The 25,687-nt window shown below is 35.7% G+C and overlaps 1 protein-coding gene across 3 annotated transcripts in view; it reads right to left on the bottom strand.

The window, feature by feature from the left end:
* Positions 1 to 21,967, bottom strand: part of LOC132118390 (inactive dipeptidyl peptidase 10) — a 42,949-nt gene extending 20,982 nt beyond the window's left edge. Inside the window, exons 1-5 of one of the 3 annotated variants that reach the window (XM_059528207.1) lie at positions 21,795 to 21,967; positions 3,530 to 3,647; positions 2,294 to 2,389; positions 1,420 to 1,514; positions 184 to 255 (exon numbers count right to left, since the gene is read on the bottom strand). In XM_059528207.1, coding sequence (XP_059384190.1) covers positions 184 to 255; positions 1,420 to 1,514; positions 2,294 to 2,389; positions 3,530 to 3,647; positions 21,795 to 21,833 — 420 coding nt within the window. In that variant the 5' untranslated portion in view covers positions 21,834 to 21,967. Of the gene's footprint in view, positions 1 to 183; positions 256 to 1,419; positions 1,515 to 2,293; positions 2,390 to 3,529; positions 3,648 to 21,794 lie in introns of those variants that run through there. The other 2 variants (XM_059528208.1, XM_059528211.1) reach the window with 2 other exon arrangements.
* Between the last annotated feature and the right edge of the window lie 3,720 nt (positions 21,968 to 25,687).

The raw sequence follows: 25,687 nt of genomic DNA, 5'->3' as shown, positions 1-25,687 counted from the left end.
GATATATCATATTTACGTAACACTTTATACATCATTAAGTGATGTTGTCAAAATCCCAACTGGGATATGGTTCTGCATGGTGATGAAAACAAAAGGGCAAATAATAAAGAAATCATTTTTTTCTATAACTGCAGGTAACATGGAAAATTAGACTGGATTTTTTTTAATGTTCATATTACTCACATGTTGGATATTATAAGCCATCAGGATGAACTTCTTATCAGCTGAAACCTGGAACCTCATGGACTTCAGATCCTAAAACGGAACCCAAAAAAGAACACCTTAAAAATAATAATTGAACCATTTTTTATAATAATCATTTAACAAATTGAGCTCTATCATACACATTTATAGCATGCAATCAGTTACCACAGACAATAATTTTCCTTGTCCCTCAGTTTGTGAAAAAACAATCCAAAATTCTTAAATATTTTCATAGACTTTAGTCATTCAATTTAAATTAGTTATTAAATAATTACACTTTTTGGGACTCGTATATTTTTTGTCTATTCACATTTATCTTGGTGCAATGTCTGACTCCCTAGTCTTTATTATATTATATTATATTATATTATATTATATTATATTATATTATATTATATTATATTATATTATATTATATTATATTATATTATATTATATTATATTATATTTGAGGCTTCTATAGTTTTGGTTTTTAACATTTATCTAGGTTAAATGCCTCACTCCATAGATTTCCTTTGTAAATGTATTAACACAAACATAATTTATATTTATTTTAGAAGCATTTCAGCATGGCACTGAGCTCAACTTGTATTCTTCCCTCTAAAAACCCATCAGCTACAAACCATGAAGGTAGTAAGTGCATTGTGGGTAGATTGGGGCATAAAGGCAACGTGACAAGTGTTACAGTGTTGACAGTGTGGGGAGGAGAAGAATCTGCCATCTCAACAACATTTCATTGAGCATCTGAGGCAATGACCCATATATGTTTCTCAGTGTCACCCAGCCGCAGTGTTCAAAGGGTGGCCCTGCTGAAACAGTCTCTTTGAAGACGCATGCTACGGGATCAACTGGGGAGAAGCGCAGAAAATGGGAATAAAGGACAGAGCATTAACTGTCGAGCCTTTAAAGCCAAAAAGCTATTTGCTCTTTCTCTTGGCTCATTTTTAAGCTTTCTGATTCTTTCTTCAAAGATGTCCAGCTACTAGTCCATACAACTCTCTCTTTCTACGGAGTGATCCAGTTGTCAGGTTCCATGAGAATGGAGCTAATGGAGTTGTACGTCACGTGCCTCAAAGGGATTTTAATTCTCCAGAGAGCTGCTTTACACTGGTGGTTTGGGATGAGGAGACGACTGTATGTGTGTGTTGGCTTAGCCTTTATTTACTATGTTGTTGTCTTTTATGTGAGTGCATGCATGTGTAAGTATCTTCTCACCAGAGTGCTGTTGTCCAATAGCGTGGTGGTTAGATTGGTGCTGAGACTGTGGATTAAAACGTGACCCTCCCGTGTGCAAAGTGACACCTTGTTCTCTGTAAAACACAAAGATCAACATTCAGTAGCTGAGCTCCGGGCTGACCTGCAGCAAAACTGCATACTAATTAGCATATGATGAATATGCACTAAGAGTACAGTATGTACTTCCCTGGTGATGGAAAAGTACACTACCGTAAAATTCATATTTTTATCCAGCGAGGATACATTAAACTGATCGAAAGTGAAAGTAAACACAAAATCAATTTCGAATAAACACTGTTCGTTTTAACGTTCTATTCTTCAAAGTAAAACAATATGTTACAGTCGTCAAAAAATCTTAAATAATTAAATAAAAAGTGTTGTTTCTTAAGGGCCAAATCAGAATATTAAAATGATTCCTGATGGATCATGTGACACTTAAGACTGTAGTAGTCACTAAAAAAAATTCTGCAAAAAAATAATAATTAGATATGTTATTTTAAATTATAATAATAATTTAGAATATAACAATTTTACTGTATTTTTTTTATCAAATAAATGCATCCTTGGTGAGCATAAGAGACTTCAAAAACATAAGTCTATATATATATATATATATACACACACACACACAAACACACGCACACACACACACACACATACACTCCCATATATATATTACTGAACCCAAACTTCTAAATGGTATTACTTTCAAGTAAATCAGAAAAACACATTGGTCTCCTGTTGCATTTCAAGACAATGATATGTTGCCCTGCAGGAACCCTAAATGTCCAAAAGCATCAAATCAATGAACTTAAACCATTCCATTAAACACTATTCACACAATAGTTTTCACCATTTAGCCACGTCGCACATGGGTCATGAACTCTGAAATCCTCGCTCTCTAGGTTCTCCAGAGTGAGACGAGACAGCAGCAGGAGGTGAGACTCGTCTGAAATACAAGATCAAGCAGTCAGTTAAGGACAACCACAATTACTGAGGAACAATTGTGTCTGTAACAAGAATGTACAGGATTATTTAACAAAATCTAAATCTTGATGCTAATGATGCAAATGCTGTAGGCTGCAGAAAAAGAGTAACACTTTACTTAAAGCCTTTATGTATAATGCATTACAAAGGGTTATTAAATGGTACAATGCATTATAATTATTTATAATGTGCATTGCAGTACATTATATCTTGTCGTAAACAATTATATAACAGAATTTAAAATGCAATGAATTGATAAGTGTTACAATTATTCATGAGATTGTACAATGCATTATAAGGTGCTTTATAAGGCATACTGCAATTAATGTAATAAAACTACCTTTATAATGCATTATGCATAAAAGTGATACCAAAAATAGTAATAAAAATAAACTTAATTAAATTGTGGAAAGATGCATTCAGTTATGTCTTCCTTAACAAAATTATTATATTTATTCAATTTAAATGTAAACTATATATTGCATTTATAAATAAAGTTAGCAGCCAAGTGGTTTTATTTACTGAATATGAAAAGAGAGGAAAAAAAATATTATTGTTTAATGTTCTGTTATGTTGGGATCTAGAATAGCTTCTGTTATGTTGGACACTCACCAAGTGCCAAAAGTGGGTGAAACTTGGCTTTGGCCACTTTTACCCAACTCAAAATATAACAAAAACTCTTATATATCTCAACATGACAGCAAAAACAAGTTTCCCTTTTCTCATCTTGCTCAAAAATGAATAAAATAATGACTTAATTTCACTATATCACTCTCCCTATCCAGTCTCCCCCAAAGCGTACAGGGAAATATAAAGGCTCAGTGAACAAAAACAAACACAAATTGGTAGTCTGTTATAGAAAGACAACAAATATGTATTGCACAAACTCATTTTTAAAGCTAAACTGAGCAAGCAGCAAAAGAAATAAAAAAAATGAGTGTTTCTTGCTTTGTTTCTGATTGTCTTTTTCTTATATATCTTCTGTTGTTTTCCCATTTCTCTTTCTTCACTTATGGTAGCTGATCTCACATTTTGCTTTATTTATCCTTGGTTTCCATTTGATTCAATTTATATGAATTTACTCCTTCTATCTCCGTCTTACCAGGTGTGAGCAGAAAAATTGAGAGGGAGACCAGAGACATGACCCCCAAGATGACCACCATGGCGATCCCAATTCCCTTCCAGTTCCGAGGAGGTCCTACCGTGCTGCCAAGGTCCTGCTCAAAAATCAAAAGTAACTGCATTAACTTTTCCCCTCCCATACACACAGTCCCTGCACCGCTGAGGGAGAATGTATTAGTGCTGCCTCATTTGCACTGCCTCAGAGCAGGGATTTCATGTGAGACTTGTGCATCAGTTTTATTTTATGCTATGCAGGGGGGCGAGGTTGGTGTTTCAGGGCTTGGAAGCATGCATTCTCGACTGTTTTTTGAAGCTGAATCCAGTGCAACAAAGCCAAATGGATGAGACGAGCGAGATTTCTCTTACGAAACAGTATACTAGATGTGTTTTCTGCTCCCGGAATGCCTCTGTGACAGCCAAGGCTGAAGAAAAAAGCTATAGTGGTGTATCTAACGGGCAGGTTGGGACAGTTACGAGACCATCAGTCATAATCAGGAACAATAAACAGCCACTTCAAGGCTAGTGGAAAATCACTACTGGTGGCAGAGAGCGGGAGCCGTGGAGTAAGTGTTTACTCATTGACTGTCTATAAAACTTAATCTTCATTATCTCAGGGTCTTATGTTTGTAGTCTCAAAGGAAGAAAGGAAGCCACCGCTTCTTACCTTCCCTGAGAAGTAAAGGTGAATGAGAGATCTGTGTTAGGGGGGCTGGGGGATAAAACTCATAACTTTACCAGCCAGCATTCTGCAGACTCCTTAACTTTAGATGTTTGAGAACAAAAAGAGCACCACGAGAGCTGACTATCTGCCATATCTCACCTAAACACCTGGCTGGCTGATAGCTCTGAATACAATAGCGGTAGGTCTATAAAGGATAGGATGGGAATGTTTATTTTGCCTTTTATATCAAGCCATGACTAAAAGAAAAAGATCATGCTAGTATGCTCATCCAAATTCATACCATTTTACAAACTTATTATTTTAGTAGGCAGTACATAGAGTTGTATAAGAAGCACACTAGTATTGTAGCATGTTTGGAAAACCTGTTTGGTAACAATTATTAGAGGCACAAATATAGCTTTCACAAACTTCAATATTAAAGTGTTGACGATCATTAATATTTTCAAACATAGACCAAATGATATTAGCAGGTCTGTTTCCATGGCCTAAATTCACAGCTTCAAAAAGTCTAATTAGAGCCTCTGAGTTTTTGGATTCTGCTCATTGTTGTGAAACAAAAAGATAACTTCAAAAGCTTCAGAGGTTGCCAGCATGGATTCTTGCCAGAGGTTCATTATTAATAGATCTTACTGGCTGCTCCACACAATTAAAACAGCAGCTGATAGTGTCTGATAAATCTATCTGCACTCGTTTGGAACAAAATTGGCCTCTTTTCAGATTCCACAAATCTATAAAACTTGCGCTTCAGAAAGTCATTCGCTTACATCAAGGAGATCCACGATCAGCTCAAGGCTGAACTTACTAATTATATGAACCAATAATGGTCTTAGATCAGAAAAAAAAAATCTTGTTTTACAATAAAAATGCACCATTTGAAAGTTTGGAGCCATTGAGCTTTTTTAATTTTTTTATTTCAACAAAGATGCATTTGGTAAAGAGTGATAGCAAAACCGCATTAAAAAATGTATCTTGGTTTAAGCCTATTTTTCTTAACTGGAAAATTATTTTAAGCATTGTATCAAGCATAAATGTGACATAATTTAGTGAGGTCAAACATACTTTGCACAGTTGGGTAGGAAAAATAAACTGAAAAACAAGAGAAAATACTGAAAAAATTTGCTTTATAAGCTTGTGACCCACTCAAACTCCCCTATATAGTTATGGTGGCAGCCAAAATAACACAATTAATGTAATTTGTTCACACTTGTTGAGTACAAGACTGACACTGATTTCATTTCAAAGGCGTCTCTCTCATTATGGGCTGAGAGCCCAGTACTTTCTATGTTAAAGCTTCATCAGCTCAGTTCCCACAGGTCCCCTGAGCTCTGAAATGATACTGCACTCCCAATTAACGTCTGTTTTGGGAAACGGGAGAACCCTGCATTACAGATGAGAGAGTATCATAAGACTTGTATGTTAATGCATGTTATATTGGGAGAGTAAATTCCCCATCTGAGGGATGCCGTGCTGTTTTAACCTCCAGATAATCACAATAAAGATATACAAATTCTGTCAAAACTACTACTATTTTTAATTTAATTTCATGCCACTGCCTTTTTTGGATAATCAAGTGAATGAAATATTGTACCACAAATGTGGGGGAAAAAGACAGCATCACAGCTGATATGTTTAAGGCTCTGAAAGATAGTCCATGTGACATCAGTGGTTCAACCGTAATTTTATGAAGCTACCAGAATACTTTTGTGTGCAAAGAAAACTAAAATAATGACTTTCAGCAGTTTCTTCTCATCCGTGTCAGTCTACGACGTGCGTTCTCAAACCCAAAGAGATATTCTATTTAAAAGTTAAGACTTGACCACGCCCTACTAAAAAGACTCGTTTAAACACGCCCCCACATGTCTACATCACTGAGTGGGAAGATTTGCATAACACTGCCCAAATGTTCACACAAAGAAAGAAGGCGTAACTTTTATTCTCGCTGTAGTACTGTTGTTGTTATGTGAAAATGAAACTCCTTTGTTTGGCCTTCCAAAAGAGGACATAACTAGAAATCAGTGGATAAGTTGTATTTACAAAATTGTTCCAGAACAGTTCAACCCAAATATTCAGATGTGTGCAGAGCATTTTACGGAGAACTGGTTCCTGAACTTTGGAGAGTAGCCTACAATCCAGGTTGTTCTGACTCACAGCCTGTAAGTAATGTTTTCGTATTTAAAGAATTAGCCACTGATTATTCAAATGCAAGTTTTAAGTAGAGCAAGTTAGATTAGCTCTTGTTGTTTGTTGTTTATCCGATCACAAATGCAGATATGGTTTTATGTCAATGTGGCGCGATACGCAATGCAATGTGTAAAAAGACAGTACAAGTCATTATAATCAGTAATAATGTCCCCACTGATGCAACAAATGCCTCGTTTATAATGGGTTTTATTGGTTTTGTCCTGTTGCGCCGAGACATTACATCACAGTATGGTAAGGGAGAAGCATTTACATCACACACTTGAGACACTTGGCCAATCACAACGTACTGGGATAGCTGGCCAATCAGAGCACAGTTGTGGATCAGAGGAAGTTGTGGCCTAGTGGTTAGAGAGCTTGACTCCTAACCCTAGGGTTGTGGGTTTGAGTCTCGGGCCGGCAATACTATGACTGAGGTGCCCTTGAGCAAGACACTGAACCCCTGGGTGCTGCAGCATAAATGGCTTCCCACTGCTGTGTGTGTTCTCTGCTGTGTGTGTGCACTTTGGATGCAGAGCACAAACTCTGAGTATGAGTCCCCATACTTTATGTATGGTCACTCCAGACTGTATGTCACATCACTTTAATCAAGTAAATAAGATACAGTGATGCCATATTATATTTTATATACTGTTTGAGTATGGTACCAATTATATTGTTTCCACCAAACATTTTACATACTCTTGAAGATTTCTTTAGGTCTTGTCTCAGACCCAATCTGGACTCGGACTCAACCCTCTCTGAACTCAGTCTTGATTCGGACTCAACAGAAAGGTGGGGCATAAAGGAGAAACAATAATCTACATTATGTGGAAAATAATGTTGTTGTTTTTTTCCCTTAAACTGCATAAACACATTGCATTACACCAAATACACAAAATAATGTTCTTTTTTAGCAACTTCATATGACCCCTTTAATTTGTGTTCCAAAGATGTACGTAGGTCTTACAAGTTTGGAACATAATGAGGGTTAGTAATTAATGGCAGAATTAAATTCTTTTGGGTGAATTAACCCTTTAAATAAGATTGCGTTATTCATTCTCTCTATTATAGACAATGGTCTTTAAAACCCCATATTCCAGATCAAGTTTTATAATTCTGAGAGCCAAAGTGAAAAGAGAGGTGACAAATAGAGCCATGAAGAAAAGTGACAGAGGCTGGCACTGGTGTCAATGTGACACATTTTCGGCCGGGCAGAGTCCCAAGCAGACAGATTTCTCATTGTATTCCACTCAAGCGCTCAGTTCACAGACCAGCACCTCTACAAAGCTGTCAGTCACATATATTGTGCCACTCCTGCAATGCAGAAAGCAAGGCTTTCGCGTGGGCGACAGTCTCATCAGAGATGCTCCCGTGCTATAGGAGAGGGAAAGAAACATGTCTAAAGGTTCGATAATGTACATCATGTTAGAAAAATCTTAATGTACCAAACACCTCAGAACTAGCAGAGGAGATCAATACCAAGTGAGAGGAACTCCAGCGGGAAATAATTAACATGAGAGCGGGGAGCTAATGTGAGCGTTCTCACCATTCAGTGTTGTCATGTGTGAAGATTTTCCTAGTAGAAAACCAAAAACCTGGGTTGAAGAAAGGGTGACCTTTGATTCTTTGGGATTACAAGAGGGCTTATATTTTCTGTTAGAGTAGTTCACTTCCAGAACAAAAATTCACAGATAATTAACTCATTACTCTCATTCCTCTTATTCCTTCAGTTCTCTCAAAATTACATAAATACACAAATAAAATATGAAGTTACAGCTTCATCTGTTTCTAAATAATTTGCATGTGAAAAAAAAGATTAATGTCACAAAAACGTTATTAACTATTCATTTTTTGTTTTAACAGGCTGACATTTCATGTGATCTGGAATCCATGAGAAAACTATTTTACAAGGCGCTGATTGAAGTCCTAATGTGATTCAAACTAATAGTAAAAGGTATTAGCCAATTCGTAAAATCTAAAATAGTTACACATTGCCATGAGATTGTGGAATGCCAGTGAAAGTGAAAAAAAAGTGGAAGTCGTGACATTTGCCAAGTATGTTAACCCATACTCGGAATTGAGGCTCTGCATTAAACCCATTCAAGTGCACACACACAGCAGTGAGAAGTGAACACACTGTGAACACACAACCGGAGCAGTGGGCAGCTATAGATCCAGCACCCGGGGAGCAACTGGGGGTTCAGTGCCTTGCTCAAGGGCACTTCAGCCATGTGTGTTGAGGGTGGAAGAGAGCACTGTTCATTCACTCCCTCTCACCTACAACTCCTGCCAGCACCAAAACTCGAACCGGTGACCTTCTGGTAACTAGTCCAGCTCTCTAACCATTAAGCCATAGCTGCCCCAGAAGAGGGCTCGTCCGGGATTTTTGAACCCGGGACCTCTTGCACCCTAAGCAAGAATCATACCCCTAGACCAGTGGTTCCCAACCTTTTTCAACTCGCGGCCCAAATAACCAAACACATATGTGTGCGCAGCCAACTGCAACAAAATTAACTGACCCTGCTATTGTTGGGTTAATAACTTAGTACTCAGAAGCTAGATTGTTAACTGTCTTTACTGAATGAACTGGCAATGAACAGAAAATAACTCGGGCTGGCACCGCTCGGCACAACTGCTGTTGTTCTGTAGCATATGCTGTAAAAATATCTAAGATAAATTGGTTGTTTATTCTTAAACCAATCAGCGAGCTCGAATAGTGGAAGAATAGTTACAGTTTAATATTTTTTTTTGTTATTAAATTTTTTTATATATATATATATATATATATATATATATATATATGAAATGGTGTTATTATGTTATGACTTAGACATTTTTACATATATGAACAATATTATTATTTCTTTTAATAGTAATTGGCGGCCCACCTGCAATACCATTTGAAATACCGGTTGAAAACCACTGCCCTAAACCAACGAACCACATGAATGAGATTGTGGAATGTTCCGAATGAACTGTAAAAAAAAAATACTAATAATAATACTTTAATCAAAACTGCTTTTGAATGTAACTGTTTTTGATCCTCATGTAAATCGGTCAGAAGTACAAACTTAGCAACAATCTGATATATAAACGCTACTCCTGTCAGAGAATTACAAGTAAACACATACATTTCACTGATGTCTGACTGTCTGTCTCACTTCACGGATGTTTGCCATTCCAGCTGAAAAACATACAAATATAGCAACAGTGCAATTTTTCACTATGCTCTCTAGGGATTCTGACCGCTTCCATTGGGACGGAGTAATTCATAAATGAGACCCATGGGAACCTCTGAACTACAGTGTTTGTCCATGATGAAAAATCACTTTGAGCCAAATCATAGAACTAAAAAGATCCATCTGAGCTTTGCATAATTCTGGAACATATGGCTGAGTCCTATTAAGCAAACTGGAAGGCAGTCTTTCAAAACCCAGAGGGCAAACAAATGACCTGCAATCCAATAAATATCAGCTACGACTGGTAAATGATGCATGTTAAACAAATATTGACAAATTTATTACATTGAAGCCAAGGCATGTCTATTTGTAATGACTGATGCTGACTGAATGGATGGGGCCATAGCCGATATCCATAAAATATGCCCCTAAATGTGTAATTCTGTCAGTGTGTTAGCTATTGATAAACGAGGGGCATTAGATTGTTGAATGTCCTTAAAATAGTTGGACAGACACCATACTGAATGATAGCAAGCATTGAACACAGATGGTTTGTTTTGCTGTACAAAGTTGTTTCAATTAGAAAACATCTCCAGGGGCAAAGGATAAAAAGTCAATTCACTTTACTGACAGCAACACTTTCTTCTTCTTTGGAAGATTTTTTCAAACAACCCACATTAAGACAGACATAATTTAATCAACTCCAGCACCACACTGATTGCTGCCAGGAAATAATTGCTGTTGTTATGAGTTATGCATATCACACTCACACACACAATTCAAAAAATACCTTTACCAGAAGTTACAGAAAAGAAAACAGCAACACAGATTTGAAAATTATTGAGCTTCTATGGACCTTATGTTGCTCCACCCATTTTAAGCACTCGTTGGTTGTCTTCTGGTTTCCGTTTGCATTTCCAAAGCATGAAGATTTGTCGTACGTATTTGTTATGACATCCGCTTTGAACAATACAATGTGCCTTAACCTTTGTTAACTCTACAATAGGTAAATCCACTTCATCAGCTATTTACTCTTTCAGAGATAGAGCTACCGCAAAAATGGAAGTTTAAAGACAAAATCTTGCAATATCCTCCTGATACATTCATCTGCGTGGAGAAAATGTACAAATTAGTGTAATAAATTAGATTTTATTAACAAAAGATAGACAAGAGTATCAACAACTAGCCTACTAAATGAATACCATAAATTAAATAGGAATAAAGAGCATAAGATGCATAAAATGTATAAGATTATGTTGGGTATTGCTATTCCAGAGCTACGTTATCTGAAAAGATAAACTGATACTACTCTGAAAGAAATAAGGTGAAGAACCTTATTATGCAGGAAAGAAATAGGGAAAATATTATTTGTTATCAATTGAAATCAGCTATATAATATCTAATTTAAAAGAGAAAATCATATACTGATAATATACAAAAATGCCAAGGTTTCTGTAAGTGATGGATAAGTGATTTTTATGTTACGATAGCTGTGATTTCTTCCACTGGTTTAGCTGGTAACAATGCAGTGGGGAAAGGAGCAGGAATCTGTTTCGACAGCCTTGAACACGAATCGCTGGAAGATGCTGATAACCAAAGGGTCCTATAATCTGGAACACACAGATGTGGCCCTGGAGTAGGTGAAGAAGGTCCTTAGCCTGGAACACGCAAGCAAAGGTACCTTGGAGTAAAGGTTTGCTCGCCGGGGCTTAACCTTGTTGCAGATGTCTGTGAGTCTTCGGTCTCTCCAGGCTAGAGACTCAAAACGGAGGTTGATCTACTATCGACTCACTGGAAGCTGTTAACGACTTTTCCATTGCAGTACTCGGACTCAGAACTTGCTCTGTTAGTGTCTCGCCGTTACAGGACGGAGACTCAGATCTCAGAACAGTGTAGCTGTTATTGCCTATTCCCTCACGGGACTCAGACTCAGTACAAGGAGTGTCTTTTGGGAAGGTACCTTTATTCCTTTCCGAAGAGGAGGAGATTGCAATTTTCTCCATTTTCAGGTTGTGATTGGCTGTTTCCATCAGACTGGGGGACACAGTTTGGCCCGCGCTTCTTTCCTTCTGTGGAACTTATTTGCATAGTCCAAACACAAAGTTAGAAAAGTGTCCCTAATGTTTGACCAGTGCATTTCTCACTTTCCAAACCACAACCGGAATACATTTGGCAATGTTACGAACACATTAAGTCTAAACAATATGAAAAAAGATTGAACTGGCATGCATTCATTAATTTGTCCATTAACAACTGAGTTTGTGTAAGATGTTGCACTACACATCACTGCCACTGAGAATACATATTTCTCTGAATAAGTATAAGACATGTGTGTTGTAGTTTGCATCAGTTTAAGGTTTGAGAACACAGTTATGAATGGATTTGGATGGAACTCTGAGATCTCTCTTTGTTTCACCCACTGCTGCTGCATCCAGAGCTCCTAAGGAATTTTTATGGTGGTCACAAGCCAAAACATGAGGAATCAGTCTGTTGGTGGGTGAAGGGCAGAAATTAAATTTTGACCAATGAGAAGTCCTGTCCTACCCGGGCTTTGTACCAAAGGTCTATTTCCTGCCCTCTAAGTTTTGTCTGTCTGTTGTCCAAGCATCTTTATCTGATGGTGCTGGACTGTTTGCTTATGTTAGTCCACCAAGATCCAATCAAAATGTAGCAAACCTTTGTCCACTTTTGTGCTCAGAGAGGAGTCCTGCCATAAACTGAGCCCTGGAATGTGCTGTCCACTACAAAATGATAAATTAAAGCATAATGGGAATAAATTAACAAATAAATACAAAAAAATGATGATAAACAGTCCTAATTAAAGGTTAATAATGATAGTTATAATACTAGTCATACAATGCAATCTAAACAAAGTTAAAAGGACAAAATTAAAAACATAATAGCCCTAGACAGATCAAAACTAAACTAAAAATAACAGTCATACAGTGAAAATTAAATTACATTCAAGAAATACTGAGAATATATAAATAAATAAACAAGCAAACAAACATACATGCATATGTAACTTCAAAATTCAAAACTTAACCCTGCAGACAGACAGTGTTGTGGGGAGTCAACCATTGTTGTCTTAGTCTTGAAGAGGAGAACTTTGTTTTTTTCAAAAATGACACGCTTCACCTTTAAAAGCATTAAAAACAAGATCAAACTGAAACATTCTGTCTCTAACAGTGTAACCAACAAAACAAACCAGCTGTATAGTCATAATGACCTGCTCTTGATGCGAGTTCAACACATTGATGCCAAACATATGGTGAACTCCATATGCTCAGCTTCTGTGACATTATCCAACCCGAAAACACTATTCCAGGACAGCCTACAAACTCTAACCCCCTGTGTGCAACTTCGTGACACCAGCAAATGTGGCGTAACACAATTTCTCCTCTAAAATTACATTTTGTGAATATTGAATTCTATCATTTCTTCATATTTTTAATCCCTGTTGTTGATACAGAGTTGCACTATGTTGCTATGGTGCTCTTTTATATTGCTCCCGCAGAAGCTGTCACTGGCTGCATGGGAAGGATGTCATAACACGAGGAGGTGGAGAAAAGGCACCTACGGACCTTTCATTATCCATCCACAGAGCAGCTCTGATCCAGAGTCATGACAGTGTCTGCATTCCATCCTCTGTGTGCTTTCGTAGCTCTCGTCAGAAAGTCTTACCGCCCTCCTTCACTTTTCAAACAGCCCACAGGTCCTCAGCTTCACAAAGGACCCTGTGGATGGAGCACAACGGCCCCCGCAAACCTGTCTCCTTCATTCTAGCTACAGTCAGGAAAACATCTCAGAGTTGGTGTTCAGCATGCCACCGACTGAATCATAAATGTCAAATATGACTATGAGTAAACAAGGTTGACACATTTATGAGCTAATGTGATTTGAAGTCTCTGAAACAGTTGGTTTTTTTAATGAAATGAAATGAAAAACGTTATTTTTACATATTTCAAAAGAAGTGTCTTATGTTGACCAATGTTGCATTTATTTGATTAAAAATACAGTACAAATAATATTTTATATTATATTTTCAAATACTATTGTAATTTAAAATAACAGTTTTCTATTGTAAAATATTTTGGAATGTCATTTATTCATGTGATAGCAACAATAAATTTTCAGCATATTACTCCAGTCTTCAGTGTCACATGATCTTTTAAAAAATCAATTCTGCTTATTATTGATCCTTAATTATTATTGCTAGCTCTTATTATAGTGTTGAAAACATTCTTACTGTGACTTTTGATCAATTTAATGTGTTGATTAAAATACCTTTAATATTAATTTAGGTTTCTTTTTTATCCCAAACTTTTAGTGTATCTTGCGATTTTTATATACATACATACATACATACATACATACATATATACATTTTATATACACTTTATATATATTTGAATTCTACTTTTATTTATTTAAGAGTGAAATATTATATCAGGGCTTGATTTTATACATGAGGAATTGATTGAATGTCAAAAAGTGGTTGTTACTTATCAGTTCAGAGCCAGAGCAAATGCAGATTTGCTAAAATAATAGCTAAACATTTTCCATACTTAAAGTCTCTACATATTAAACTGAAAAAAATGAGAGTTTGAATTTTAACATTTAATAAAATGACACACTTCACCTTTAAGTAAATGTAATTCATTTTAGCCAGTGATTGCTTATATAAGTACATTTCAACACTATAATGTAAAGTATGACCCAATCCTCATTCGACAATTAAATGATTTAGAGAAGTCATCCCCGAATACAAGCAAGCGTTGTACTGTGTGACAGGGCTCTACATTTTGCCTTTACTGTGGTAATGAGAGGAAGCTAATTCCCACAATTCATTTTGAAAGATGTCACTGCACGCAAATTGTCTGACTAATCACTGCAATTTAAGCACCAACCACTGAATACAAATATAAATGGGCTTGAGAAGGTTTTTTTTTTTTTTTTTATAAAGTCACATTTGTTGATGGACTTCAAGAGTGGACTACTATTGCAATACAATGTGCTCTAAGGAGTGTCAATATATATATATATATATATATATATACACACACACACACACACACACATAGTTCCATATATTTGGACATAGGAACAATTTGTATTACTTTAGCTGCTGACAAAAACATATTTAAATTACAGTTACATAATGAATATGGGCTTAATGTGCACACTCTGAGCTTTTAATTTGAGGGTATTCTCATCACAACTGGAGGAAAGGTTAAGGAATAACAGCTCTTTAATATGTACCTTCACCCTTTTTAGAGGGACCATAAGTAATTGGACAATTGACTCAAAAGCTGTTTAATGCAGCTTTGAGCTATTCTTGTGTTATTTCTACATCATTTAATCAGGTAAAAGGTCTGGAGCTGATTTTATGTGTGCCATTTGCATTTAGAAGCTGTTGCTGTGAAACCACATCGCGCAGTCAAAGTATCTCTCCATACAAGTGAAACAGACAATTGTTAAAGTAGTTCACTTCCAGAACAAAAAATTACAGATAACCCCTTTTTTCATGATTTCTCTCCATATAATGGACTTCTATGGTGCCCCCGAGTTTGAACTTTGAAAATGCAGTTTCAGTGCATCTTCAAAGGGCTCTATTCGATCCCAGCCGAGGAAGAAAGGTTTAATCTAACGAACCGATCGGTTATTTTCTAAATACAAATTACAATTTATATACGTTTTAACCATAAACGCTCGTCTTGTCTAGCTCTGCGTGAACTCTGTTTTTTTTTGTTTAGTTTTTTCTCCTCCAACTTCAAAATCATCCTACATCACTGTTTTTACTGTTTTTTTGTAAAGGACGTTTGTGCATGTTCACTGCAGCAATGTAGGGCGATTTTATTTTATATTTAATGATATACAGACCAGTTCTGCATATTAGTTAAATAATCTATATCATAATCTATAACAATCTATAACATAAAAAAAATTAAATTAAACAATATCGGACTATCTCGTGTGTAATGGACACTAATGGGCTACATGTATCTGCACTGAATGAATATGCTTTGATGAATATAAAGTGCTGCCATCAGCATAACATAGAATGTTTGGGGCTGAATCATTTACAGCTGTCAGGCAATACTGTCTAAGAAATATGAATTTAATTGGCACCTAGCTGGATTGAATGAGAAGGCACTAAGCCTTACTCACAAAGATATTAGACGCAGAATGCTTTATTAAGGATCTTTCAGGCAAACAGAAAGCCCACTCAATCATGATCAGTCTCGGAGTAACTGTCAGGACTTGCTCAGAGTATCTGCCTAAAGCGTATAGCACAAAGTCAGCTGGAATCATGGTTCTGTTTCCTCTCACGGTAATGAGATGCATTGGTTTTTACTGAGGTTTAGGATATGAAATATTACCATCAGAAACGAATCTGCATTTTGAATAAATAACATCTAACTGGAGGTGTTTGCAGTCACATTCTTTCACAGATATACTCTCCGTCTGAGCAAACTTATCACAGTAAATCACACCTTTCGGAAAACTGCCAAAAAAAAAAAGTGCACTTAAAGAATTATCGCTGACCATTCTCCAGCCATTTGATCCAAAACTCACTGAACAGTGAATGCGTGCTGTTAAAACGGCTCCTCATGAATAGAGCCATAACAAAGGAAAGACTGGAAAGGGTGTTATGCAGCTCAGATCGATGGCACAAAGTAGTTACATAATTAATGAGTTTTCTGTGCAGCTTTGTTCACGTTAACATTTGAAGCAGGTGACAAAGTGGTCACTGTCTCAGGACACCTTCTACCTGTCAATAATCTGAGAAGAAAAGATAGAGTTCTAAATATCATTTTCTCATATGTTTCTCTGACTAATAACACTTTCCAAATGGATCAATGGAATTTGCTCCAAATAACATTTTAATATTATTTGATTAATTAGATTTTTATATTTTTTTGGACCACATGCAAAAGGGTAGTTTCCAGGATGTCATTATGTGGTTGCCAAAGTGTTCTGAGTGCTTTTTAACATATTAACTTCATATCATATTAAATGATATACATATATGTGTGATATGATGTGATGTGATATATGAATATATTTTACTTGATATATATATATATTTTATACATAGTTTTTATATTATATTTTATGTTATACTTTATTTTATATTGTAGTTTATATTATATTTTTTTATTTTTATCTACATTTATATTCTATTTATTTATATAAATTTTGTATTGTTTTATTTTATATTAATTTACACTATATATTATTATATTATATTATATAATTTTGTAATATTTATTTTGAATTTTATTGTATTTACATTTATTTTATTTTATATCACTTTACACATCATATTATATTATTTTACACTATATTTTATATTATTGTATATTTCACTTTACTATTCATATTTATTTGTTATTTATATATTTATTTACTTTATGTATTATTTTATTTGATATTGTTTACAATCATATTGTATTATTTTATGTTATATTACATTTCGTTTTATATTATTTTATATATTATATTGTAATTATTATCTTATAACTATATTTTATTTTACATTATATTGTGGTTTATATTATTAAAAGTTTTCGTTTTTATTAACATTTACTTTTAATTCTATATTATTTTTATTTATTTTATGTATTATTTTATTTTATATTGTTTACCATTCATTGTCTTATATTATATTGTTTTAATATCATTTCATATATTATCAGAGGTGGAAAGAGTACAAAAATATTCTACTCAAGTAAAAGTACCATTACATTAATGAAATTTTACTTAAGTACAGGTAAAAGTACCAGTCTAAAAATCTACTCAAGTAAAAGTAAAAAGTAGCTCATTTAAACTTTACTCAGAGTAAAAATTACTTAGTTACATTTTAACAGTGGGAGGGAGTCAAAATGGGACAGGCCAAGAGTGTCAAACTCAGTTCCTAGAGGGCCACAGTCCTGCACAGTTTAGATTTAACCCTAATTAAACACACCTGATCTAGCTAATCTAATCATTTAGGTTTATTTGAAAACTACATGATATGTGTGCTGGAGCAGGGTTAGAACTAAACTCTGCAGGGCTATGGCCCTCCAGGAACTGAGTTTGACACCCCTGGGATAGGTCTATTAATCTCAAACTAGTTGTTTTTAATTAAAGGAATCAGTTATTTAGAATAATAAAACATTTGGGCTGTTACCAGGCAAATCAGTATCAACAAACTCATCTTTTAATGCAGAGGAAATGCAGAAGATTAATTGGAAGTGGCATTTAGATGTATTACACTGTTTAGTGCAGACAAGAATGCATTTAACCTGCAGTTACAAATGCATGAATAATGTTTTGATATACAAGACATAAAATGTTGAATACTCATTTGAAATGATAAGAAATTAATTATTTAAAAAAATCAAAAGATACTTTAAATGTGAAATTAAAATGGCCAGTATGTGTCAGCAAGTCACTGTTAATAAGTGAGTCATTGCGATTGAACCCAATCATTTAAACGGTTGATTCATTCAGGAACGAAACACTCTCACGTTGCTCAGAGACGCAAAACTGTGCTTTGGTGGCTGTGTTTGGAATTATTTTCTGTTGTAGAAATAGAGCTAAAAAGGCAATATGGTGTCTAAAACGCAAGTCTCTTAATTAACTTGTTTACTGAACTGTTATATATATGTATGTATATATTCATGATGATTTTTGGAGGAAACGATGGCATTCTTTGTGTGATTTTGATTTAATATATGAAATTATATAAATATGTGAATTTTCTGCCCCTATATCTTCAATTTTGTGATCATTCTAAATGCATTTTAGGAGACTGAATCACACAGTGAAAGAACGCACTATAAATGCGCGCACACATCATTAAAACAAAAATAGCACACTCCTCGCCACGGTCTTTTTAGCTAATTTGTGCTAAACCTCTTGCTAAAATGTCAAAGCTTCATTTTAACCACCAATGCAACGATGCAATTATTTAGCTTACCTCTACATTCTTGCGCAGGGTTGATGTTTTGTCGAGATTTTATAAGCTGCTAGTTTGGTCTTCCTAGGCAAGTACAGCTTACACTGCATAATAGAGCATACATATGGCCAGGGGTTCACTTCATTTCCTTCGAGTTCAACTTCAGAATATGACGGGGTTTCGTTTTCAGCGGTGTCTGCACCACTAACGCCTGTTTTGTCTGTCTGCATCTTTCTTGTGATTTTAGCGCCAGTTTGCCCTCCTGCCCATTATTTACTGACGTAGTTTCCAGGGAGCGATTTTTTTTTTTTTTTTTTTTTACTCAGTAATTAATGTGTTTCAAAATGTAGCGAAGTACAATACTTCAAACAAAATATACTTAAGTAAAAGTAAAATTACAGATTTAAAAAATTACTTTAAAAAGTATTAGTACACAAAAAAGCTACTCAATTACAGTAACGCGAGTAAATGTAATTCGTTACTTTCCACCTCTGTATATTATATTATTTTACTATATTTTATTATATTATATCCAATGCAATTTACAAATCTGAAAAACAATTAACAAAACTGCACACAAATTATCAATATTTTTTTCCTCTGCCAAAACACTATTACTATATTACATTATTGTAATTGATTTGTAAATATTAAAAATATTGTTATTTAATATTCCTTCTCATGCAAAATGTAGTCAACCTTCAACCAGAAGGTTCAATCCAATGCACTGATTGAGACAGATCTCTAGAGCTTTTCTTGCTGAGGTAAGCATAAGTTGCTCTGACATGAGGAGAGTAAATTCAAACCTTCCCATCGTGGATAAAATAATTTCCTGTCACTGAACATTTAGATGATGAACCATCATTTTAAAAGCGTCCTCAAGGTAATTTTTTCCTCATTAGAAATGTTTTACAATATGAAGGTTTTGTAAGTATGTTTGAAAGCATATCACCGACCTATAAAATTCAAATCATGTGACACCAAATGCTACTCACTTTATCACAGTAAAAAGCATTTAAACTTTAACCTGTGAAATAAATTATTTGTGGCTAAGAACATCAAGTGAAAACACAAAGGAAAGAAAAAGCTAAATATTTTTATGCTTTCACAAAATAGTGTTATGTTCAATAATATCTGCACACTAATTGCACATTGAATTTCATCAGTGCAGCAGTTATGTAAAAAAACAAATTACAGGAATGGTGCAGAACATTAGTTTTCAGATGTGAAGGGGGAAATAATGCAAAAAAAACAACAACAACTAATTACTCTGGGTGTGTCTTATCTGTTTGAAACAGAGCTGCATTCACAGTCCCACACACTCGCTATATGAGACAATGATGACTAAATAGAATTTGCACACTGAAATTTTCTATAACATCTTACATCTTACGTTTGGCATCAGTATTGACAATCATACCGCTGTGTTGCTTCTTCCACTGCTTCTTATTCGCAAGCACAAATGCAGAATCAACAATAACATTTTGTCACAGTGACATATCTGACATGTCAGCACTTCTCTGGCCGTTTATCGCCATCGCTCTATGCACGCAGGTGGCTTTTATGGTCGTGGCACCAGGCAGAATAAATGCAAATGAGCTGGATACTACAAAAAGAGGGAGTGACTTGATTATGTTTCATCGTATGAGTCAGCTGCAACCATAGAGGAGGAACGCTGCTCCTTCACAGTCACTTACACTCTAACAACCTTCTAGAATAAGCCCTTACATAAACATTTCAGAAATAAGTGCCATTCACTTGGTGATCATGCTTATCAGTGCAGCATGAATTCCTGTGCAAACGCTGACCAGGAGCAATGCTATTCTACAGATTGTGTTTCCTGGCAAGGAGTACAGACCAGAGTATAATCTGTATTTGAAAGGGACATGGAAATCATATTTATATGGAAGAGAAACCTATCAAGAACACAGGAGCATTTACAGTGTATTTCACTCCAAATTCAATGCAAAATGAAGAAAATGGTTTTAGGACCTTTTTTGCATTGTTGGCATTATTTACGCAACAATTAAGCACCATTGTCATTAACATGACGGTTCAAAAATGCTATATTATTTAAAATATGCTTATGTCAACTTTATTGTGCATTTAAGAACAATTATGATGCTGTTGTAATAGTAGCTACTTTCACTGCACTTTGTTATTCTGCCTGTTATTTACCCATAGAGGCTAATGAATCTGAAATCTCACACATTCACAATAAAACGATTATTGCTATGTTAAAATATATGGATATCATGGAAATATTTGTCACACTAACTTTGATTTAATAATTCAATTTGTATTAGAGTAATATAATATTTTGGCCTTAATTTGGCAATGCCACAACTCACAAACACTCTGTAACGTCTTAGTCACATGACAACAAAATAGCTTCTTTTATGTTGGTTTGCTAACATTTTGATTTGGCAGACTAAGCTTTTAAATATGCCAAATATTTTTTTAAAGAAAATATAAAACATAAAAAAATAATAATAATTATAAGCCTCTGAACAGTTACAACATCTAGACTTTTTTATTATTTTAAAACCAACAAATAATGTTAAAATGATTTTTAAACATTGGTTTTCGAGTCATTTAGTATAAACTATTTTAAATAGCATAAAGATCCGGACAGTCAAACATTTACTCTTATGCAGATTTTTGTGTAAAATGGATAAAGAGTCTCAGATTCTCGCGTCTTGAGACAAACGCCCAGAGCTCGTGCCATCTTCACATCACTTCAAGGCAGCTGTCAGCTTCAGTTTCGCGACTGAACGACACAAATATCGAACTCAAATATCAAAACCTTTAAGGAAGTGGAAAACGACAGCGTGACATGAAGCTCCTCGGAAAATCTCTACTTCAATTAATCAGCGAGTCACTGGAAAGCACTGCAGTAGTAACCGGTGGAACGGAGCAAAGCAGATGGACGGATACGGACAGCTCCTCCGAAAGTATGAATGAAAACCGAGGCGAATCAATGCGAGCAACACCTGTGCTGAAAAAGCACGTGTTTAAATCCACTCTCACGGGGACATTAGTTAAAACAAGCTTAGATACAGTTCAGAAACAGGGTATGAAAGAGAACAGTGGTCGCGTGCACGGATTTGTATTCTCTCGCACATGCACGCGCTCCTTTGCTGCGGCTCTTGTTCACACCGATTTGTAAAATACAGCATCAAAACGGTTTTATCGTCAGTCAGCATTCAGTCTTTGCTCATGCAAAACATAAAACATGCTGTTAAGCTTTGTTTACCAGCTCCGTTGTCATGTTCTGCTGTGTGGTGGCAATCATGTTTGCAGGATTCAGCAAAGATCCAGCTCCTAATGCAGTTCACTGCTCTTTCAGCACTTCAAAGCATTGTTTGAGTTCGTGCTGCAAGTTGCTCTACACACCACACTGGCGGATCCCTTTAATAGGATGATGTAAAGTTGGCCATCTCTCTCTCTCTCTCTCTCTCTCTCTCTCTCTCTCTCTCTCTCTCTCTCTCTCTCTCTCTCTCTCTCTCTCTCTCTCTCTCTCCCCCCCCCACTGTTACAGTGTCAGTGCCTATTGACCAACTAGGATATTAATCAAGACAACACGCTGCTTCTGGCTTCTGCCTCTTTTTCTAATTTGTCTGAGGAATCAGTCAGTGAGGATAGATAGATAGATAGATAGATAGATAGATAGATAGATAGATAGATAGATAGATAGATAGATAGATAGATAGATAGATAGATAGATATAACATAAGCATAAATAATCACTTATGCATCTGCAGAAAGGAAATATTATTATATTATTATTATTATTTTTTTAGGCCTAATTAATTTATGTTTGGCCCACTTAAATTACCAGCATTAAAAGCAGCTGTATGACCAGGTTTCTTAATCTTAGATGCATCACAGATGTATATAAAACCCACTTTAATCTGTGAAAATTACTATATGAGTACAATTTTATTTGGAAAATATTTATTATCATTGAAATTACATTATTACATTTCTTTTTTTCTAAAACACTTTGTACTATGCATTGTTTATTTATTAATTAAAAATATTTAAACTACTTATTTTAATGTTTTTTTTTATTTTGGTCAAATACCTTTATTTAGTTTTAAATCTTATTTTTATTATATATTCATTAGCTATAATTATTTATATTATTACAATGTTGTTCTCTGATTGTTTTACCACGGACCTCTCCCATGTCTTAAATATTTACACTAGGTTTAAATAACGACTAAGTGGAGATTAATTTTACTTTTTCTTTTTTTTTTTTAAGAAACATTATGCCCAGTTTCACATTTTAATACACTATTTAGTATGCAATTATATACAATATCTCACAAAAGTGTGTACACCCCTCACTTTTCAGCAACCATTTTAGTATATCTTCTCAAGGTAAGATACTATAGAATGGAAACTTGGATATATTTTAGAGTAGTCAGTGTGCTGCTTGTATAGCAGTGCAGATTTACTATCCTCTGAAAATAACTCAACATACAGCCATTATTGTCAATATAGCTGGCAACAGGAGTGAGTACACTCTAAGTGTACTCTAACAGCTGTATGTCATTTAACCATGCAAAGCCACATGTCCTATTCATCATGTTAATGTTTTTGTCTGCTTGACAGGACCATACAGATTTGTGTATCTTGTATTAGAGCAGTTAAGATATGGTGCTTTGAGTACAATTTTCTCATACTGACCTCATGGCAAAGAACGCTCTGAGGATTTGAGAATTAGAATAGTTTCTCTCCACAAAGATATCTGTAAGACCTATAAGAAGATCTGTAGCACCCTTAAACTGAGTTGCCGTACAGTGGCCAGGGTCATACAGAGGTTGTCTAGGATGAGTTCCACCTGGAACATGCCTCACAAGGATCAATCAAAGAAGTTGAGTCCTTGTGCTGTCCCACTCCCACAAAAAAAAAATTCCATCAGGAATGTGAGTGAAACACAAACACACACACATTTTCATCAAATAATTTGTCATTAAAAGCGGTTCACTTCCGCGATTTGATATACGATTGCGTTCACATAAGCAGCGAACCGTACCAGAGTTCACATGAAGCGTACCCCAGACCACCGTTTTTAAGCAGACTCGGGTACCGTTCGCGGGTGCGCATCCGAGTACGGAAGACAGCGTTCACATCATCCAAACAAACTGAACTCTGACTTCAATCGAACCCGGGTACGCACCAAAAGTGCTAGTGTGAAAGCACCCTAAGTGTAAACGCAGCCTAAGATAAACTTGTTTGGCTCAGATGGTGTCCAGCATGTGTGGCGATGCCCTGGTGAGGAGTAAGTTACCAAGAAAATTGTGTCTTGCCTAAGCCCCTTTCACACTGCATGTCCGACCCGGTATATTGCCGGAACATTGCCAGGTCGCCTTCTGTGTGAAAGCTCCCACGTCCCGGGATTGATTCCGGCATTGAACCCGGGTCGGGGACCTAGTAACATTGCCGGGTTCAATCCGGGACGAGCGCTGTGTGAACAAAAGCCAGATCTAATGCCGTGTCGAAGTGATGACGCGCGTTATCGCGCGACTCTTTTGCCGGCTGTTTTGAAGGAAGATCAACGTTCTCGACGAAAAAATATGTGCAAACTGTAATGAAACAGAGATCAGTTTGTTCCTCACTTTCCGCACTGACTCTGAGATCGTTCGCTTGCTTCAGTGAAAGTATAACGTGCCTAACGTTTTCGACTGGTACCAAGTAGGGCTCGCTGCAGCCTGCGGTGGACATCCAACCCCGCCCACATCCAAGCGTGATGTCAGATACCCCGCCCACATCCAAAGACGTCACATATCCAACCCTGCCCACCCGGAGGTGCCATCATAAACCGCGCCTATATCCGTCTACGTCACGTTCTCATTAAATTTCAAACAGGAAGAAGCGTCGAGAAGACTGAACTGAAGAAGTTTGTGATGTTTTTAATCGGTAAAAGAAGGAAATATTGTTTTGCGATCGCCAGAAAGAAGAAGAAGTTGTTGTTATCTGTATTTGCCAGTTGCCCAGAAGAGGAAGAAGTTATCTGCCATGGCTGTAAGTAATGAAAAATTCGGTTTTTAGCCCAAAAGTGTTTGTCACACTCACTGTATGTCTCTGCTTAACGTTAATAGTTAAAATGGTAAAATGTACACATTAAATTATCAATGAATATTTTGTTAGACATGAAGTGAAACGATAGCACACAGGCACGTTATAAGGCTACCAACACTGCTGTGTTTACTTTCATAATGTCTATAATGCTCCTAACTGTATCCTGATAAAATGTATGTGCATTGATTCATCCTTCATGTTTTTTTTTTATATCCCTGACACATAATACTGATCTCTCTCACACACACACACACACACTCACACTTCACCTCTCTCACATACATGTACTCCCCTGGCCCCATGCAAAACACATGGAATATATTTAATGATATACACTGACAACTCTTGCACAATAACTTGTTTGAGCAACCACACAATTCACTATGTCTTACTATGTCTCTGTTCGTGGCAAATCTTTGTATCCTTCTATATACACATAATATTTATCATGTTTTACAGGATCCTACACCTCTGCAGTCCAAACCTGATCCAGAACAGTTCTGCCGTGATGGGGGGGTTTGAATGTCCCTGCTGCAGTTTCACCACTGAAGAGAAGTTATCTTTTACACTTCACCTTCTAGAGAACCACATAAGTCATGCAGTGGACCATGGAGGTATGGTGAGAGCATGTCTTTAGATAATGATTGGTTTTTGTGTTTTTAAATCATATATGCATGTATATGTATGTTGTATAATCTAAATATGTATGTGAATCTCAAAGAACAACAAGATGAACTGTAGTTTCTTGGGAACCACTAAAGTGATGAGAATATTGTTGTTATTTATCTATGTGTGTTTTGTAACTTGCTGTGTACACTCTACACTTTTGTTAATTTTTTTTTCTACAGGTTACTTCATCTTAAAATGAATGGCCCGTGGAAGATCATTATAACCAAGGTACGAGAATGCAATCATCAGTTTTTTTTTTCAGTCCTTGTTCTGTAGTTTTATGTATAAAAAAAAAATAATAATTATACATTTAAATATTTGATAGAATATTCCAACCCAGAGAGAGGGACTGGATTGTGGTCTGTTCATGCTGATGGTAAGCAGTGAATT

The sequence above is a fragment of the Carassius carassius genome, chromosome 37 (assembly GCF_963082965.1).
Source record: "Carassius carassius chromosome 37, fCarCar2.1, whole genome shotgun sequence".
Lineage (NCBI taxonomy): Eukaryota > Metazoa > Chordata > Actinopteri > Cypriniformes > Cyprinidae > Carassius > Carassius carassius.
This window is presented reverse-complemented; position numbering and strand designations above follow the sequence as displayed.